Genomic DNA, 21,382 nt, shown 5'->3' on the forward strand with positions numbered 1-21,382 from the left:
AGTGAGAGGAAAATTAGACATTTTTTTAATTTTTTTGTATTAAAATTAAAAAATGTCAGAGGCTGAGATTTTTGCTCATTCTTCTTTGTAAAATATCTCAACCTCATTCAAACTGTATGGAAAAAATATGTGAATGTAAATTTTTAAATCTTACCACAGATTCTCAGTTTGATTTAGGTTCTTACTCTGACTAGGCCATTTAAGAACAGGAATATCTTTTCATCAAAACCATCCCATTGTATCTCTGGCTGTATGTTTAGGGTGGTTCTCCTGCTAGAAGGTGAACCTCCACCTCAGTCTCAAGTCTTCTGCGGCCTCCAACAGGTTTTCTTCCAGGACTGTCCTGGATTTAGCTCCATCCATCTTCTCATTAACTCTGACCAGCTTCCCTGTCCCTGCTGAAGAAAGGAACCCAAACATTTTGATGCTGCCACCACCACGGTGGAGATGTTTTTCAGGGTGATGTACAGGGTTAGTTTTATTCCAGGGTTTTGCGTGAACGCAAACATTTTAGTCTCATCGAACCAGAGCACATTGTTCCACTTGTTGGCTCCCTTTCATGGTTGCCGAAGACTGCTTCTTATGTCTTTATTTGAACAATGGCATTATTCTTGCTAGTTTTCCATAAAGACCAGATTTGTCCTGTCAACATAGGTCTACAACATGAGCTGTAGAGCTCCCCCAGAGTTAGATGGACTAGGTGATTTATGAAGACAGAAATTAGCACTTGATTTTACTTAGTGGTAGCAGAGGAAAAGTAGCTCAATAAATAAGAACACAACACATTTCAGGTGTTCATTTGTTGAAAATCATGTATCATTATCCTTCCACTTTACAGTAACGTGATACTTTCTCTTGGTCTCTCACTTAATATGCCAATAAAACACATGTGGTTTTATTGTAACAAAATGTGGACAGGTTCAAAGGGTATGAACACTTTGCAAGTCACTGTATACAGCAGCCAAAAATAAATACATATACTTCTCCTGTAAGTCAGTGTCATGTGTCAGGATGGGACTTAAGCTGGAGTTTGAGTATAACTGCAACACTGAAAACGTTTTAAAAAGACGCAGTGGAGGACCTGTAGTTAGTCAACTGCCACTAAAATAAAAACTCAGCTGCTGTGAGAATGAATCAGTCTGCCAATGTCTCCAGTGTGTTTGCGGTTTGCAGTAAAGCGTGCATGCTGCAGGTTGGTATCAGCATTTTTAGCATGGTTAGTGTACGTATTTTCCCTGCGGGAGGAGGGTGGCAGGTTAGTGTCATGAATTTGTCACACATGTGTCATGTTGGCCTAGTTACATCACAGATTTCAGGAAGTGTACAGTAACTACAGTAGTCCATCCTTCTTCATGCCCTCTCACTTTCCCCTCATTGAATGTTGTACGGTGTAACCAGGGTTTGTAAGAGGAAACACACAAATTCATTGTAAGTTTATAGAAAATGTGACAAAATGTGAAACAGCCAATTTCTGTATACATTTTTCAAAAGGAAAACACATTCAGACACAAATAGACTCATGTTTATTACTCTGAGCCTTCTGTCCATCATTCATTGTTACAAATAAATGGATTCCTGTGCTTGTCTAGCTCTGAGAGGGAAATATGTTAAAGACAAGCAATTTGTTCGGGACATAGAAGCTGTTTCTACCGAAGCTTCAGCCAAACAAGACTCAGCTACAAACTTAATTAAGAGAAATTGTCTCAGTTATCTCTATTTGTCAACTGTCTCTATCTCAACACCTGGCTGGTTAAACAATCCCAACAATAAACCCTGTGGAGGTTGTGTAATGCTTACAAACAAGGCCCAGAAATATGCAACAGTATAATGTAGCATGATATCTTGCATAACATGCTTAATAACAGACGATCTTAATCCTTTTTACCGAGTCTATCTGTACCCAAAGAAAAAGGAAAAAAAAGACTCAGACATCATCTATGGTAAAGCTATAGATCCTTAACTCATAGACTGGCTCCACCTAAAACCAGAACAATCCTTCTGATAAGCCATTCAAACTCATCACAACGTCTGCAACAACAAGTTTAAAACCCAACTTGTGAACTGGTTCACAGCGGCGAGTGCACATAAAAAAATCAAGATGAAATGAAAAATCAAAGTTGGTGTACTTCTCCACCACTCATGCATACCAGCAGGCATTCCCAGTGATTTCTATGTGTAATATAACTGGCTCAACAGTAAGGGCCTTATTTATCAGCTGGGCATTAAAGCTGCATGCACCCTGAATTCAGAGGAACATATTCAGATCTGTCTTTTATTAAATATCATGCAAACCATAGTATAGGGATGCTTTTTCACTAGATGTTGATGGAGTTAAATCCAGGACAATCCTGGTCGAAAACCTGTTAGAGGCTGCAGTAGAATTGAGACTAGGGTGGAGGTTCACAGTGCAGCAAGACAACCACCCTAAACATTCAGCCAGAGCAAAATGAGATGATTTAGATCACAGCATATTCATGAGTTGGAATGGGCAAATATTTCCAACTCTAGACTTGCAAAGCTGGTAGAAATATTACCCTCTATTCCAGCTTATTTGTATTAGATGTTGGTTCTATTTAGCATTTCTTCCAACTTCACAGTCATGTACTACTTGGTATCGGTCTGTCACATAAAATCTCATAATACAACAAAATGTGAAACAAAGGTGCTGTGAATAGTTTTGCAGGGCACTGTAAGTTAAGCAGGTAAGCTAAACACAATACAGTCTGAAGTGTAGAAACAAATAAGGGGAAAGAGGAAGAAAAAGGCCCGACTGCTTGCTGTGTCATTTGCTTTGGGGCAACCTTCCTTGATCAAACCCAAGGTCACAGTCTGTTTAACAGAATACGACCCTGTGAAACAGATCATATCAAAATCAGGATCTTCTCTTGGAATCAATGCGGAGACGTTGAAGATATACTGTTAAAAACCGAGATAGCTAAAAACCTTATGTGCAAATGAAGAGTGTGCTACAACATGCTTAGATTTATGGCCAACACCTCTGCATACATCTTCTGAATTTTAACATGTCTCTATTTCACCTAGATCTTTTGCTGAGTTAAGACGTAGAGCTACTATGACACGTCACATTAACAACCAACTGCTCATTTCTGATGATCTGATTCATAAAACACTAGCCACATCAGAAAGGGACACAGCTCTGTAAAATTCTATCTCAAAGAGTGAATAATAAATTATGCACATCAGAATGCAAAATTCATAGCATTAATGGCACGGCTATGTAGGGAACATGTTGCAGACTGTAGGTCACCAGAAGAAGATGTTATGGCTTCTTACTTTTTCACAGTAGATCTATCCTCTCTTTCAATCTTTCCAGTATATTCTGCAACACACAGTCACTGATCTGCAAAAAATTGCAAGATATATCTGTCTGCAGCCCAAACGTGTTGTAAAATTAAACAGACACAGAGACACTGAGAAACTCTGTACTGCTGTGAGGGGTTCTGCAATTTCTCCCATCAATTCCTGATCCTTCTCCAAGCTCTGTCCTCTGTTGCTACACCTCAGTTACCCTGCATCAAAGACACAAAATAGAATTGAGATCAAATGGTGGCAGATTCTGAGCGGTTAAGGGTTGTAGGGCAACCTACTGCTGCTCCCCCTGTTCAAAATCTCAAACTGCTTTTCATCCATTTTTATGCATTTTGGTCTGCATTTTCAAAGTCAGATTTGATCAAGAGTTAGATTTTGAAGTAGAGATGATCAAAAGTGATCTAGCTTCTAGCTTCAAAACTGAGTTTGGCACAGAGTTGAGCACAGAGAGAGTAGCAGATGTTAAGTTTAGCATCATTAGCAGCTAACAGTCAGTCGCGACATTCTCCCAGTTCTTACAGATCATTCGTATCTTTTTTTGTCCCTTTGTCACGGTTTCTTCCTTGCAAGACATGAAATAAAAAAATTATGATGACTTAAATGCTTTTGTTGTCGGTCAGCCTTTATTAGTCGAGTCTATTAACTCAAGAACTATTTGGTCTGAAGCCTAAAGCACTTACCTGCATATAACAGCTAGACCTCCCCACATTAGGTCACATGTTGACAGCAGCTGGACAGCCCTTGGTGAAAGACCTATTCTTTGATTGTGCTGTTTTCATACATGGGTTCCACCAGGTTCCAACCCCATTTCTCCTGATGGTGGGTTGAGACAGTCTGGGTGAACAGGGTGCTTTTACATTAGAATATCCTGGGGAACTTGATCTGATTGGACAGGCAATGCCACTGGCCAGGGACTGGTCAGTTACTGGTATGAAGACACACCAATAAGGGATGGTTTCAAAATCACTAACATTTTCAATGATTCCCATTTCTACAGTCTAAAGTACTTTTATTCATATATCAGACAAAGTGCTGGAGTGACCAATGTTTTCTACGGCTATATAAAGCATAGAATAACATTGTGCTCCACCCTCCCCCACCTGTTGCTGCGTGCTGCTGGTCAGCTGGCTGAAAGAACACTTTTCCCTCTAAATTCACAAAAACCCTAGACAGATATAGTGTGAAAACTGAAGGAGCCCATCGGTCCTATCAAGATAATGCTTCATAAGTTGGCAAACTATAAACATCAAATCTGGTGCAGGTTTTATTCTATGGTTTATTACATCTATGTCAGAGTTGATATAACAATACATAAATGTTAAAGATTACAATAATATAAAGGAACAGATCGATGTTTTGTTATTTTTGCAGTGTTTCCTTTTTTATTTGAAATAAAAGCAGTTAGATAAGAATGTACAGGGTTGTTTCGCGTTTTCATTTTTATTGCAATGATGCCATGGTACTGTGGTATTTTTAGTTAAAGGTTATTGTAACAATATTAATGCATGCCTGATAGCGACACTGTTTTCCTGTAATGTTTTTGGAAAGTTTTCTTTAGAAACCCACCCAGCTTGAAGCAGCTGGAGTCATTTTGTTATAAACCAAATTTCTGCAACAGATGCATCAGACTTAAAGACTTCACCTTTAGATCTGCAGCTGTGATTGCAGCAGCTGCTGTTTATTATCTTATACATACAAGTTATGCTATCTTGTAAAAAACTTTAATTCAAAGTTATTATCCTGCGAGACTCTCATAAGCCTGATGCTGATAGGTGCAGCTGCGCAGTGCTACAGTTGTTTGCCCTGTTGCCTCGCAGCAAGAAGGTCCTGGGTTTGAATCCTGGTTCAGGTCTGTCTGGCACTGTTTGCATGTTCTCCCCATGCACGCAAGGGTTCCTTTGGGTTGCTCACGCTAATGTCCCTACAGTTAAGAGGATTTTAAGCATTATAATGGAAATTCATTTAACGTGTAAGAACTTGAATTTGTAAAGGTCGAGCTGGACATCGATGACCTCTGATTCCTCAGATGCCACTGCATATAGAACGGGAGTTCATCAAAGCAGTATAACCAGGTCTGGTGTGATGACCCACAAGGCTGAACATGGTGTTGGTCAGTGGTTGTATCAGGGGTTTGATGTTAGCGGTCAGGCTAACACATGAACTGCAGCAAGGTTGTGCCTAAGTATGGGAACTCTCTGAGCTGCTAAAAGCTACTGAAGCGCATCAAGGACTTTAGTATCTTACTGGTCACCCTAAAGTCAGTTATAAAACAGACAAAGTCAAAGGAACCTGTCAAAGCATTCTCAGACATTTCATCAACACCTCAAGAAACAGTCAACGTGTGAAAGGGGGTGAAAATCGTCACCTTTAAACTTTACCAAGGAACAAAGGAAGCCTTACATTAACCTTTCCTAGAGGCAGTGTCAGCTTCTTTTGGTTTGCAAGGCATTTGGCACGAATCATCACTCAGTGGAAAAATGTACAGTGACATTCAGGATTTCAGACCATTTTCAAAAGAAATTGACTCTTTGTCACCCAGATGGGATTTAGACTAAATGAACAAGTCATACTTTTATCAGTAACCACTCCACCGTCTTTTGGGGACATCATTTTGGAACCTGAGAAATTCTGAAGACACATGCTTTTGGACTTGGTAATGCCAAAGGGGGAGTGTGTGTAAGTATATAGATTGCAACTATACAGAGAGTAAAGTGAAGTGCTGAGCTGAGCTACAGAACAGATGCATAACAACATGTTGTGACATATAGATAAAATAAAAAAATAAAGATGAATAAATTGTAGCTTAAGCTGAACAAACCCTAACACTCTAAGGGGTTAGGACCAATAAAAACATGTTGGAAAAAAAGCCATCATTTTACACCTGATATCACTGCAAGGAACTGTTGTGCTTCTTCAAATACCGGAGTAAAAGTCTAACATTCAGTTAGTCATTTAGACAGACATTTGACTTCAACAAGTTGGAAACACACCAGTGAGTTGAGAGGTTCTGGATCTATGCATGTGGTCGTTGGGTAGAACTTGTGCAAAACCAGGGCGTCACTGCAGCTTTGTTAGCACAGCTGTGTTTTCGCTACACATTTAAATCAAAGTGTCTACCTTTAAATAGACTTATGGCCCAAAAATATCCCAGGTGGACATGGACAAGTTACCGGCATCAAGATATAAACATCAGGCTGAAAGCTTGGAAGCAAGATCTGATTTATCCAAAAACAGATGATGATTCATTCATCTACTTTGCAACAGAATAAACGTGATTACTACATGACTTACTTATCTAAATATATTTTTTACTATAATTAACAGGTTTTTTTTTTTCTTCAAAGTAACCTCCTCCGGTTTTCCTTTCACATGTCAAGTGTAAAATATGCAAAGTAGAAATTTGTTTTTTGTTTTTTTACTTCTGCACTGAGGTTATGGCTCCTGCGAATCTTCTCAGCCTTTAAAATGAAGCCCTTCTTTTCTGGTGCTAATCAGCAGTGATCTGGTCTCATACTGGGTTGTCAGGAAGGCTTTTTCAACAGAACATAACGTTTTTTCCAACAGTCTGGCTGGTATCGGTCTGGCTTCCACACTTCTGGCCTGTTAGTGCACTCATGTTTAAACAGGTTCCCACAGCTTCCAACACTGGTGGTCAGCTGGACGAAACAAGGCTACTACACTGTCCACTTGGTAAGAAGAAAGACAAAAACAAAAATAACGGCTTGGTCATTTTTCCAGTTATGAAATACATGGACAGTCTTTGTGTGGAAATCAGAGGAATGCCACTGATTCTTGAGGTAACACTATCTAAGACAGCCACATACATTATTCTATTAAATTCCTGGGGGTTTGTTTGTAGTTTTTTAACTTGCTACAAAGAATTACTGCTCTACCTTCAAAGTACTGTGTGTGTAAAGAAACCCAAGCATGCAGCGTTGTGTGTTTCTGTGTGAGTGTGTCCTCGTGACGTACATCAGTTGTGTTCAGCTCCAGTCATTGGTCGGCTCCACCCAAGCAAACAAAGCAAATGGAGGGGTAAAAGTTCTCATTTAATGTCAAATGATACGGGTACTTAAGGTTTTTCATAGTTCCCCAAGGCTGAGGTGGTCTAAAGTCTGGAAAAACCTGTTGGTTTAGTTGGGTACTACAGCAACACATGCATGACGCATGAACTTCTGAAGAGAAAACACCCAGGAGCTACAGATAAAACACCATACGTTTTTAAAGCTGTACTGAGTTTGATGTATGTCTGCTACTTTTAAGTTATGATGTCCCGTATCATTTAATAATTTATCTCCTTGTTCTTCCTGTAAAGCACTGTGAATTATCCTGTGAATTATGCTACTATGCACATAAACTTGCCTTGCTTTACTTTTTTCCTGAATAAGTGTTTATGGAAACCTTTAGATGCATGTTTGATTGATGACCTCTGTGTTTGCATGCTCACGTGTTGACTTTATACAGCTGACTAAATTACTGTAACTTATTCCCACTTTAAATGATATTCAGAGATAGGAAAATCTGAGCTTATATCAATATCCAATAATATTGCTGTTATGGCTGAAAACAGCAACAAGATGGAAATAAACATCAGTTATTAATACCAGCCCAGTTTAACGTATGGGACCGATACCCATATCTTAAAAAATGATTATATAATATATTGTGCATCCCGATTAATTTGTGTAGATAAAGTTAATATCTAGATTAATCTAATATAAATCGAACTTATAAATCTTAAATATAATTGTGTGGAAGGTAGATAAAAAGGTTATATTATATATTATACAGAAGGACTAATAGAAACTGAAGGTCTAATAGAAAATTGGGCTGCACGGTGGCACAGTTGGTAGCACTGTTGCCTTGCAGCAAGGGTTGGGTTCGACTCCCAGCCGGTGGTCTTTCTGCATGGAGTTTGTATGTTCTCCCCTTGCATGCATGGGTTCTCCAGGTACTCCGGCTTCCTCCCACAGTCCAAAAACATGACTGTCAGGTTAACTGGTCTCTCTAAATTGACCTGAGATGGACTGGCGATCTGTCCAGGGTGTACCCTGCCTCTCGCCCGTAGACTGCTGGAGATAAGCACCAGCTCCCCCGTGACCCACTATGGAATAAGCGGTATAGAAGATGAATAAATGAATAATAGAAATGGATTATTTTTTCCTTTGCTTCATGTCTGAATTAAGGCCAACTTTTCTAAACATCACTTACTGGTGGTTTGTCAAGCAGCAGGGGGAGAATTTCTGTATGTTTCCACATTAGTCACTTCTCAGTGTTGTTCTCTGCCTTTTCATTGCAGAAATATTTTCAACTTGCCTCTTTAGTCACAGAACAATCTCTCCCTGTTTTTAGCCTGTATGGATGCACTTTGAGCCAAATGTTCTCTCAGCCTGTAACACTTCAGGGTCATAAAAGGGCAAGAAGACTTGAAAATCAGGGCCGATGTTAAGTTTCTTAAGACAACAGTTTTCATAAAAAGCTGTTTGCAGAGAACACAGACCTGAGGGGAAATTAACTTCTCAAGATGAAAAGATAAGAGCTCCATTATTGCCCTCTTCAAATAACCTCCAATTACAGGGACCAGGAGGTCTTTAAAAGGGTCAGTCGAGGCATAAAGACATTCTGAGAAGATAACATGATTATGTAATGCAATATTTTCCTGCAGCCGACATCAAAGACGGTCATGATTTAGGCTTTACCCTGGATGCTGTTTCAAATAGACTGTTTAACTAGAAAATAATCTCATTTGTGAACTTCTGAACTCGCTTTTCTATATTCTTGCTTCATATAAGGAGACAGTGGTGCACAAACAAATCTTCTTATTGTGCCTCCAGCTTGTCTCCATGTCTCACTACCTTTAATCATCTACTCAGCTGGCCCTGGCCCTAAAGAACTTTCTGCTTTGAGATTAAATTTGGCACCAAAGTAAAAACACCAATGTGGTGTTGCCAGTTTTCCCCATGTTGCTCAGGGGATCCTGAAGTTGGGTGGAAATCCAAATAGCTCTGAATCTGAAAGCTGTCCATCTCCTCCGTCCTCCTTTGTCTATCTTCTTTAACCCAAAGACTTGGACAATCCCATCAGTGACAGTAACAGCTACAGCTGTCAATATTAACAATACTGAAATATTCAATTTATATAAATTAACAATAAAATCAAAGAGCATACCTGTTACAATGTTCTGTAAAATGTAACTTGAAAAAGCAATTTCTGGTGAGGAATAAATAAAGGACACCCCTACATTTACTGTCACGCAGGCATATTACATCAGCTACACATGATGAGAAGATCATCAATCAACATTTGGAAGGATATTTGCCCTGTTCAACCCTCAGATATATAGCTTGGTGCTCCTGACTGTTGAAGTTAGAGTGAACACCATGGTGAGGTCCAAAGATCTCTCTGAGGCCTTCAGGAAGAAGTTGGTAGCAGCTTTTGAGTCTGGTGAGGGATTTAAATAGGTCTCAAAAGACAAGAGGAGGACATTTAAACAACAACAGACAAGCCCAGGTCTATCCATCCAAGCAAGCTCACCCTGAGAGCAGACCGCAAGATGCTCATAAAATCTCCAAAACCTCTAAGATGTCATCACAGGACCTACAGCAGGCTCTTGCTACTGTTGATAAAGACAAATTAATGTCTGCACAATTAGAAAGAGACTGAATTGGTTTAACTTTCATGGGAGGTTTGCAAGGAGGAAACCTTTGCTCTCTAAGAAAAACATGAAGGTCAGATAGAGGTTTACCACAGAGACTGTATACAAAGACGATAACTTCTGGATTAATGGTCTAAATGAGTCTAAAACTAAATTTTGTAATCACCATAACAGAGGACTAATTTGACATAACCAAATAGTGCCTTCCAGGAATGAAGCCTGATACCAGCATTGAAGCATGGAGGGGGAAGTGTCATGGTTTGGGGCTGTTTTGATGCAACAGAATCTGACCACCTTACCACCATAGAACCTGCAACAAATCCTACCATGTCTCAGAGAAAGGCTGGAAAAATGTGAAACCATCTGTAAAAAAAAAAAACTGAATGAGAAAAGGACCCTGCAACATGACAATGATCCAAAATTTAACAGTAAATCCACCAAGAACTGCCTGAGATTCAAATTATGAATAAAAGAGGGAACTTTTTAGTTATAACACACATTTGCTGGTACTTTGTTTGACAAGTGAAAAAAGGGTTAGTTTTCCAGAGATAAAAAATTTTATTAGGCTGCTGAATATTTTCACGTCTGTAAGTGATAAGATATGTTGATGGACTCTGATGCAGTAGCTAAATGCATTGCTCCATTATCAATTAGAGTCAGAAAAAATAGACAAAAGAGCTCTTTGTATTTATTTATTTGTTTCCTGAGGAATATGAGAGTGACTTTAGTTGATTGAACACATCTGTTGTGTCAGAAATGGCAAAATGTCCAAACCTGCCGGTTACCAGGAGCCGGATAGAAAATACCTTCAGGGTTTTGCTGCCATGTGAGGCAAATCTGTCAGCCAAGAGAGGCTGAGTCTGGCGAAATGCCCAGAATGGAAACTATGCCCATCCAGAAAACATCCAAGTTAGGCTTACATTAGGTTGGATTAGGCTCAGATTTTTATTCATATACTCTATCCAGTTAAATATTCTGAATACTTACTACTTTACACAAAGAACAGAATAATTTATCTTATACTGGATGAAAAATAAATGAAGAGTCTACTCTTTCAATGTGTGGGTGCTGCCAGGACAAAATGTAAACCCCCTATAAAATGTAATATTAAATCTCCTGTTCCACCACATCCCAGAGGTTCTCTGAGAGGTCTGGTGATTGTGGAGGTCACTGGAGGTCACAGAAGTCATTGTTGTGTTCAAGAAACTAGTTTGAGATGATCTGAGGTTTAAATGATCCTGTTGGAAGCATAAAGAGATGGAGATGGTTAGAAACAATACTCGAGCCAAAAAATCTTAATATCTTTTGTCCTATTCACAGTTTTTTTCTATCTAGAAAAACATAAACATACAAAGATAAAGGAGTGGGAATGATTCCTGAAAAAATTTAGATTGCAAAGTTAAAAGTCCTTTGCTCTCTGTCTGTATTTGGTAAAAACAGGTTTTAAACATGTAGGAGTCCATCTGGACTGACTAAAAACCCCTCTGTCCTTTTTCTACTCTTTATTTAGAGTCCACAAATGCAGAGTTTCTTTTCTAACCAACAAAATATTTGATCTGCCTTCCCTATCTCTACTTCTCTGCTGTCCGACAGGAAGCCTTCTGCTCTAGAACGGCACCATGAAGAACAGGAGAGATCTACACATTTAAATTCATTGTAATAAATGCTGTACAAAATGTGCCACTAAAAATGTTTCAATCACGGCCAATCTGGGTCCAGATACGACTTCATCTGAGTCTGGGTCAAGATCCCAATGGTGGTATGGGGAGCTCTGTTAAGTGCACCAAGGTTCACTTTTGCTCAGTTAAAGCTTTCAGCATGGGGCTGCACGGCGGTGCAGTTGTCGACACTGTTGCCTTGTAGCAAAAAGGTCCTAGGTTCAGAGCTCTTTCTGCATGGAGTTTGCATGTTCTTGATATGTGTGGATTCTCTCCTGGCACTTCAGCTTCCACCCATACCCAGAAACCTAACTTTAAGGTTAATTAGTTATTCTAAATTCCCTTGTGTATGAGTGTGTTGCCTTTTAGTAGACTGGGGGCCCTGCAAAGATAAGTGGTTATAGACGATGAATGGATGGTTTGGACGTGACCATGATCAATAAAGCTGCTTTAGACTTACATTTTGGCTAATTTTTCTGTTGTCACATGACAATTTTTACATTTATTTAACTTCACTAGAGCATACTCTAAGAGTTCAAGCAGTTTAACAGAAGAAGGCAAACAGAACAAAACCTTAAAATCGCTTCATCCCCTGAAGAAGAAGTCTAATTGAAAGGATGAAGAATAAATTGCCTCATTGCTCTCAGCTTAGCATTCCACAGTTTCACAGTGATTGTCACCCATCAGCCATAATTTTGCAGTGCTTGACAGTGTGACAAATTTCAGCCTAATGAATGATGCCCGTTTTTCATTTTAAATCTCTGAAGCATTTCTACCAAATGAAAATTATTCAACAAATACATTGTTCTGCTAATAGCTTTTTCTATGTTTCTGTGATGCAGACAGTGTTTTAACACAGCAGGGGAGGTAAAACTCAGTATTGGTGGTCTGTGGCTTGATGCATGTAATGCATGCTTTGAAACCTAAATTGCATACAAACTGCTTATTTTCAATGGAGGATTTTTTATGTCAAATATATTTAAATAAATACACGTACTTAAAGCTGGAGTACACAACAGCAGAAATGATCTTTTCAGTAAATAATTCGTTCTTTGTCACCCAAGAAGAACATCTGTAAATTATGGCAGCAACTCCCTGCTTTTAAAGTAATCACAAAGTTTCAGTGACTTCTGGAAAAACCACACTTGAGGAAGTTGGCCAAATAAATCATCTCTTTCGATGTCATTACTTTGAACTCCAGGGACATTGGCCTGACTTTTCTTAGCCATCATTACAGTAAGACTGGAAGGAACCTCGCTCCAGTTAAATTAGCCATTTCCCATCTGGCTCCATTATATCTGAGGATGGTGGACAACATTGAACTGAGAAACCAACAAGGATTGAGCTCAGAAGAGCACTTGCTTTGACCCCATTAAGTCTCCATACCCAACAAACAGACTGCGGCAGAAAAGCTCAATGGATGAGTCGTGTAGATTTTGCAGTCGGGTGGTTGACTTTCAAATCTACCAGCAATTTACTGTGAAAGTTCAATTATCTTGGTATATAAACTGTTAGAAAGTTCAACAATATATTTTTCATTCATATACAATTTCAAACAAATCTTAACACAAAAAACACATAGCCTTTATTCCTCACTAAATCTGACTAAACCTTTAAATTGCCAGAATAACGAGAGAAAAATATACCTGTGGATAAATTATAAATGCAGCGCCTCAAATACTCTGTTACTGTGTTTACCATCATGGAAAAACCTAAAGAAATTAGCCAAGACCTCAGGAAGAAAACTGCTGAGCTCCATAATTAATTAATTGATCCATTTATTCTTGGGTTCTATTTCCAGAGGCCCAAAGCTGCCACATTCATCTGTTCAAACACTTTATGAATAGGTAATCAGAAAATCAGAAGAAAATGGGTTCTGTGTCCCAGAGATGAACAGGCTTTGTGAAATGTGCGAATCAAACCAAGAACAAACTCCAAAAACTCTGTGAAGATGCTGCTGAAGAAGATTAGGTCTCTTCAGTGAAATGAGTCTTGTACCAATATGAGCTGAAAGGCCACTCAGAGAGGAAGAAGCCATTAATCCAAAAGCAACATAATAAGCCAGAGTACGGGGGTGGCAGGAGTGACTGGTGCACTTCACAAAATAGATGGCGTCATTAGGAAAGAACCTTACCTGGAAAAATTGAAGCAACGTCTCAGGACGTCAGCCAGAAGGTTAAAGCTTTGGCACAAATTACCCTAAGCATACCTCCAAATTAAATCAACTTCAGTCCGATTTAATGTCAGGGAGACAGGGAGAAAAACATTACGTGTCTTTTTACACAGTGAATGTGTATCTGGTTCAGATTATCAAGGATATCAAATAGATTTAAAGTTCAGATTGGGTGGATCATGTGTCAAATTCAGGGGGAAAAATGTAAAATTGCAAGCAAAGAGCAAGAGTCTGACCGCACAACAGAAACAGCTGGACAGCTGTGCATAAAATCCAAATCTTTTTTCCAAGGAGGACTATAATATATATATATATATATATATATATATAGGACAGAGAAAGAGGCAGAGCAAAGCTTGGGCCAGCCAGATTTAATTGATGACACTGCACAGCAGAAAAACCTTCAGGATAAAGTAAGCTGAACTTTTTTGAACCTTTGTGCTTCAGTGGTTGTGGTTTCATCTTTAATGAGCCAAAATAGTGACCAGCTGTGCAAACCCATTTACATTTTGAATAAATCTATTGCCTAATCTTTGGAGTTATGGAAGGCAATTAATTTTTTTCAGGAGTTTAAATTCACCCAGAGGCAAAAAGGCCAAATGTAGCCCTCTCTGCTACCAGCTGCAAGTCATGGTCGGCAACGACAAGCAACATTTAATTAAACTATTGTGTTGCATTAAATGCTCCAATAATTCTATGAGATTTTGTAACATCTGTTTGTAGAAAATATTTTTATTGTAGTTCACAACTGTCATTAAATTCTCTCTGCATAAAATGAGTAAACGAATTGTTATTTTGTAATATTATGTAAAATATTTTTGACAAAATTATGTGTCTTTCAGATGCTTTTGAAAAACTAAAATTCTACTTCTGAAAGTAATGTCTAGTTGGAGCTAAACACAGCTGTAAGTAATGATGGTTTCTAAGTATTCACACTTGCCACTTTTGGTTCCGCTTTAAACGGACCAGAGTTCATTTCCCCCCTTGGTCCGGACCTTTTGTGCAGGTATGAATACACTCAAGCGAACCCTGGTCCGGACCAAGACCCACTTTTTGAGGTGGTCTCGGTCCACTTCCAAACAGACTCTGGTGCGGTTCGCTTATGGTCTGAATACAAACCAGCCCCGATCCGAACCAACTACAAAAACCGTACGTCTCTTTGGACCTAAAAAGCCACCGTAGCCAGTAGCAAAGGTGTGTGTTGTAAGGTAATCCTACCTGATAGCTGTGTGTTGCTTAGCAACGCTACCGGCTTGTTGCACGTAGAGAACGTCGGCGTTCAGCACGTAGAGAACGTCAGCGTTCAGCACGTAGAGAACGTCAGCGTTCAGCACGCGTTCTCCAACGCTGTTCCAACATTATAAATGAAACGTCTCAAAGTCTGTGTTTAATGAGCTGCTCTTCAGCCTCACAATAATATTGCAGCTGTAATAACGGCATAAATATGCAGAACAGAGGTGCTGCACGCAGCACATCTACAGATGTTTTCCTAAATGTCTGGGTCTGTGCTCTGTCCCGCCCCCGTCATTTTTGTCCAATGGGAGCCATGATCGTCACCCACGTGGCTTTGTTTACCAGTAATAGTTCACTTGCAAAAAGTACAATGTGAAAACAAACCGCACCAAATGAAAAAAATAAAGTTCGTTTTTGGTCCGGTCCAAACAAGCGGACCAAAGGACTTTCCTGGTGTGAATACAATTTAAAGATGCATCGATCAGAGTTTTTAAAAACTTTGACCTGCTTTGATGTGCCTTTAAGAACTAGGAAAAAAACACATATGTTAAGAATTTAAAATATTTTTTGTAGACTTACAGCCTTAATTAGTTGTCAGCTGTGTAAAGCTCAGGCAACGTCATGACACATATGAAATCAGTCGCTGTAAAACACGGTTTTACTATTATTTTAAAACAAAGACAAAATGATTACACAGAATTAGAAATTGACATAATTATCCAGACAAAGGTTGAATCTGCAAAAGGATAAAACAGAGTCCCTTTGCCATAGTCTGTTCAGCCTTCCTGTTGTCTTCTGAATGTCATGCTCTCTCTCTCTCTCATTCTCGCAGTCTGAATGAACCGCAGACATGTCTCCACATGCCTAAAAAAATAAAAGTACTTTTAACTGTTCAGATAACTGTTAAATGTTTGAGCTGGCTCTTGGTGCATCTCTAAAATCTATACTTAAAGCTGATCATTGAATTGATGTTACCAGACAGACATTTGGCTCAACCACTGCTAGGCTGATAGCTTTCTCCTTGATCACTTTTAAAGCCTGACTCGCACTGTGACTCAACTGATGATTACAGCTTAACACAAACACACCAAGCCTGCAAATGATGGAAAAAGTCTGTTATCGTGAGTTTACAGTGTTATGTTTATTTCCATTTTCTAATTAACTATATCTGCAAAGTCCAGAAGATTATCAGCAAACTGCTGAGAAGTGCACTTGATTCAAAACGATTTTACACTTATTATAAAACAATAATTTAATGAATTATTGTAATCAAGCCACACAAACAGAGCCAACGTGGACCAAACAGAACCTGTTTGCACATCCTACAATGCAAACTCATTAGCACTCATGCTAAATGGTGTTATTAAACCAAAAAAGGCTTACCTCCATCATGTAAATCCAGGACCACTGACTAGAGGTTACACAGAGAGAGTTTATTAAAGAAGTTTGAGATTTGCCCGTGTTTGAATTATTAGACAGCAAAAGAATCATGTTACTTCTATATTTGTTAATTATTGTGTTGTTCTCTGTTTTTATCTGTTAGAATGTATCCTTTGGGCAAGAAATAATGTAACTACTTTAACCATCTACCCTTCCTGTGACTTTATACTATTCCATAAGCTAGGTCTTAGTGAACAACCCTATTCTCAGATGAGCCCATGCCCCAATGCATTTCCATTTAGACGGCCTTGATTTAAAAAAAGATTTGGGAGCGTGTTGCAAAATACCCCGTAGCAGAAAAAAATAATGCAATGTCCTTAATAGCTGCATGCAGAGTGGCTAAGTATGGAGCCAAACAAACTGCTTGCTGGCAGGCTGCAGGAGGGCAGAAGGAAAAGGGAACCACATCAGTTCCTAATGGAAACAAACCATACAATAGGCACGGCCCAGAGAGATTGACATGGAATGATAACCTTGAAGGTAAATACTGCAGTTTCAGGATATTCACATAAAAAAGATTTTCCTTTTTAAAAACAGAAAAGCAAGTATTTTGCTACTGCTGCTAAAATAATATATTAATTGTAACAGTTGTAATAAATATAAGAATATCTTGTTATTTTTTATTTTAATAGAGATTTAGACAAAAAGATAAATTGCAATCATTTTTGTTGTAGTTGTGCCAGTTGTCCAAAATATTATCTTTTTTTACCTTCTGGTCTTTTTTGATTAACAACTCTGAGTCTTTTTCCTGTGTCTTCTTTTTCTGATAGCTGATATTAGCTGATTGATTAGTCAAGCTATCTGCTCTGGTGGCCTGCCTGCAGTTGGCTTCTAAACCAACATGTACCATCTGTAGTTTTAAAACAGCATTACCTTTAAGGCCAAATATATTTTATTCTCCTGCATATTTAGCCATGATAGTAACTGTTACAACAACTTTTTCCTCAGTGTCTGAGCCAAATGAATGACAGTAACTGTGCATCCAACCACATGTGTGGCACTGGCTTGAACTGCATTTAAAGGCCAAGCAACACTAGAAAACTGCAGAAAACAAAGTGTGTCCTATGAATAATATTATAAAAGTTAGATTAATGTAGCAAAACAAATAAAACATGGACCGATTATTTGGAGAAAAGTAATACTTGGACACTGCCTATAATATAAAGAAGGTTATCCTGGCGACAACTGTTAGAAGAAACAGGAGAGCATTGGGCTGAGTCTTAGTTGTATTGTGCTCAATTTTTTTCTTTTCCTCTTTTTATATAATTCTCAATTCTGACCATTAACATAACTATAGTGAGCTGCAAGTCTGAAAAAGGACAAAATGATTATATACTTGATGTCTAATAATAGGACTATTTGGTGGTGTTCTTATTGTTCCCACACCATTCATGTTTGTTTTTCACAACTAAATATTTCGGAACATATCTGACTTTTCTTGTAGATAAAAAGGGACCTTCTTTGAGCCAGCTGACTGACAGTGTGCAGCAACAGGTGGGGAAGGGGCATCACAGCGTTATTCTATACTTCAGAAATTGGGAAAAAAAAAAAACTCTATACTCCACCACATCCTGTGGCATCTCATGGAAAAGATGCAGAAATAGAGCGCCATGATGGAACATTTATGTGGTTTAAAACTGTAAAAATGTCAGCATAGCGGAAACTAGCTAATCGCTTGCTCCAGATGCACTATGGGACATCTTTAAAGCCAATATTCAAAGCTTTATTATACAAAGCAGCAATCAAATTAGAATAAATTACTGAAATGTGATTCAGCCTAATTAAGCCAGCGGAAGATCAAACTAGAACATTAAAAAAGTATTAAAACACAAAGCATGTTGCTCCTGATTAAACACAGAAATACAGCTTGACTGAGCCACACTTGGCAGAATGAAGAATAGAAGCCTAATAAACTTCGAGAGGAAGCTGTATTACATACATAATATAAGAATAGCACCACTCACCAATATTGGCGATATTTATAGATGAACTGTTTTTATCTAGCTGAGCAAAATAAAATAAGATGACAGAAGGCACCGGACATAAAATGAAGTGATCTGTACTTGTTGCCACACCCATTCAACCAGAGGACAAATCAATGGAAAGTTCAGAAAGCCACAAATGTTCCAGCAGTTTGCAGGAAAACAATCTCACCTGCGCGGCCATGAAGGAGAGATCCATACTGTTGCTCTGCTCAAACAAAGGCACTGAATGAAGGATGCAAGCGTCTGCCTCTGTTTTCTCCTTCTTTCTTATTCCTCCTCAGAGCATTTACCCACTTCCTCTTCAGTCGGTCCCAAAAAAAAATACCGACTGTACAAGTTGACGGACTTCACGTTAGAAACATGATGCCAAAAACGGAGAATGAGGCAGAGAAGTAACACAGAGGAAGGAGGAAGCAGCAGGAGCAGAAGATGCGAAGCAGACGGAGTGATGGAGAGATGTGCGAGAGACACGGAGGAGGAATAGGAGGAGGAGGAGGCGGTGGAGTCGGGCTGTCACATCATAACAGAGGAGGTGCAAGTCCTTTCACAACAATCTCTCCCTGTGCTCTTTTGTTTCTGCTCTAATCTTTCAGTTTTTCCCTGAGCTTCTTCTAGTTCCTCATATAGCAGCTCAGAGCATCATCCATATTATTGACAACTATATCAAGATGTGTGAAAAAAGGAATTAAAATAAATTATTTGTTTTTAGCAGCAGTTATTTCTCACATTAAATATTAAAAAACAATACCTTTAATTTATTCAACTGGGAAAAAAATCCCACATCTCCTTCCTTCCTTCCTTCCTTCCTTCCCTCCCTCCATGGATGGAGGGATGGATGGATGTGTTGTAATTATGAATATGAATATATTACTTAATATTTAATATTAATATTTTAATATTTTATCAAATAATATTCCGGTCTGTTAAGGATTGTCCTGTGAATACCAGCCCAGTAAGGCGATGGTATTAGGACAAATTAGAAAGGTGTGAGATGAGCTCTAACATTATTGAACAGCATAAACTCTGCACATATATGGAATAAATTCACACAATTTCTTAAAATACAAGAATTTATTAACAAAAATAAGTCAACTCAAAGTCAAACATATTTCAATCAACAAACTCTTTACTTTGCTAAAACAATCCAACTAAACTACCAAGCAGAATTAAAGAATAATGAAGACTAATGGACTATGTACAATATAAACAAGTTGATTAAAGATGATTGAAAATTATGACCAAAAGAGTGATGCAACATTACCATGCAATGTTTATGTTTGAGAACCAAGGATTATCTTGAAGAATCTGGAAATGAAGTTAAGTTAGTTTTGGAACTAACTTAGACAATAATCAGCAAACGTTTAGACAACCATTCATAATGTAAGATCAGATAAAATATTATTTTAATAAAATAATGTTTTAAATAATGATCTACTGAATAAAACCAACCTTCTGGATGACTATTTCTCAACGGTGTCTCATTAGCTGCCTTTATTTATTAAAATAATATTTAAAGAAATATTATTATGAATAAGAACCAAATCTTTCTGGAGAAATGGGCTTAATGGTGTTTACTTAGTTTTCAAGTTTGGTAAAATAATATTTAGGGAAATATTATTTTACTGGATTGAAAACTAACAGCCTTTTTGGGTAAATGATCTTAGCAGGCGAGCACATGTTCTTAAATGTTTGCAGTTAAAGCTTGTCAAAATAAGGTGAGATCTTTCCATGTAATCCATGCAACATTCATTAACTGCTCACAGTTAAATCCATAAAAGTTACAATAAATATCCTTATGTGTAATCCATGCAACAATTATTAAAATACACAGTTGAAGCAGTAGAGAGTGAAACAAGGATATTCTCATATTCTGGGACTGAGAGACTGGAGAGGCCTGTGTGGAGCCACATATTATCTGTCTTATCTTTTACAGAAGTATAAACTACAAGTGTAACCAAGGAAATGATGTATGATGATTTTCCATTTTCTACAAGTATTAAATGAAATGAGTAATCTTTGATTATCAAGTTAAAACACATATGATTGAAATATGACTGAGAACTGATAATTAAAATTAATTAAAAACGTTAAGGTTTAAAATTCTAAATCAGCTATATACGAAAGAGATATAATGTTGATCATTTGTGAAGCATGAATAAAAGTGGAATGTGTAATACTGTGTAATGTTTAAGACTGAGCAGATTAGGGAGAGAACTGGAGGATGACTAGGAGTGACGAGCTGCATGCTGACAGCGAACCTTTTGAAGACCAACGCAAGGAAGGGAGGATGAGTCTACAGCCAGCAGCGTGGCTATTACCGGCATCTTCAATGCCGAAAAACAAGAACCAGAAAGTCATGATGACCATGACTGAGTATTGAGCAATAACGTACTGGGCAAAAGTATGTTGCGCAATAACTGAGAAGCCTAATAAGGGGCTGACCAGTGAGAGCATCTGCACTATAAAAGCAATGCTAAAAAAGGGAACAGCGGTTGTTTTCTTGCAGAAGACCAGCGAACGAGATCGGACGGAGAAAATAAGCTCAGATGGAAAAGGAACAGAGACACAGCCCAGGTGATTGACTGCATTAAAAAGAGGATCAACCCGTGAGCCCAGAAAGGACTGTACCTCAAAATTAAGAATCTGATTTCATCTAAAGCCTTTTTATCCAGACAACAGAAGTGAACTTGATCGGTGAACAGCTGATTGCTCTAAGTTTCAGGCTTCTGGAAGTCCTGAATCAGCTTCATTTATGTCTCCGGATTTCCTTCAACTCTTCAGCCTCTGGAAACTACTGTATTCGGAGACATATAACAACAAAGATCCTGTTTAACCATCAAAGCATGGAGCATCAGTGCCTGCCACTTAAAGGAAGAAGACTGAAGATTAAGTCGTCTTTCCTTCAAGA

At 38.4% G+C, this 21,382-nt stretch overlaps 1 protein-coding gene across 1 annotated transcript in view; it reads right to left on the reverse strand.

Moving 5' to 3' along the window:
- LOC124884947 (uncharacterized protein C14orf132) overlaps window positions 1–18,950 on the reverse strand; it is a 43,747-nt gene extending 24,797 nt beyond the window's left edge. Inside the window, exon 1 of the mRNA XM_047393012.1 lies at window positions 18,644–18,950. Within this exon, the coding sequence (XP_047248968.1) occupies window positions 18,644–18,670 (27 nt within the window). The 5' untranslated portion in view covers window positions 18,671–18,950. The remainder of the gene's footprint in view (window positions 1–18,643) is intronic.
- Between the last annotated feature and the right edge of the window lie 2,432 nt (window positions 18,951–21,382).

Source organism: Girardinichthys multiradiatus, chromosome 19 (genome assembly GCF_021462225.1).
Source record: "Girardinichthys multiradiatus isolate DD_20200921_A chromosome 19, DD_fGirMul_XY1, whole genome shotgun sequence".
NCBI classification, from domain to species: domain Eukaryota; kingdom Metazoa; phylum Chordata; class Actinopteri; order Cyprinodontiformes; family Goodeidae; genus Girardinichthys; species Girardinichthys multiradiatus.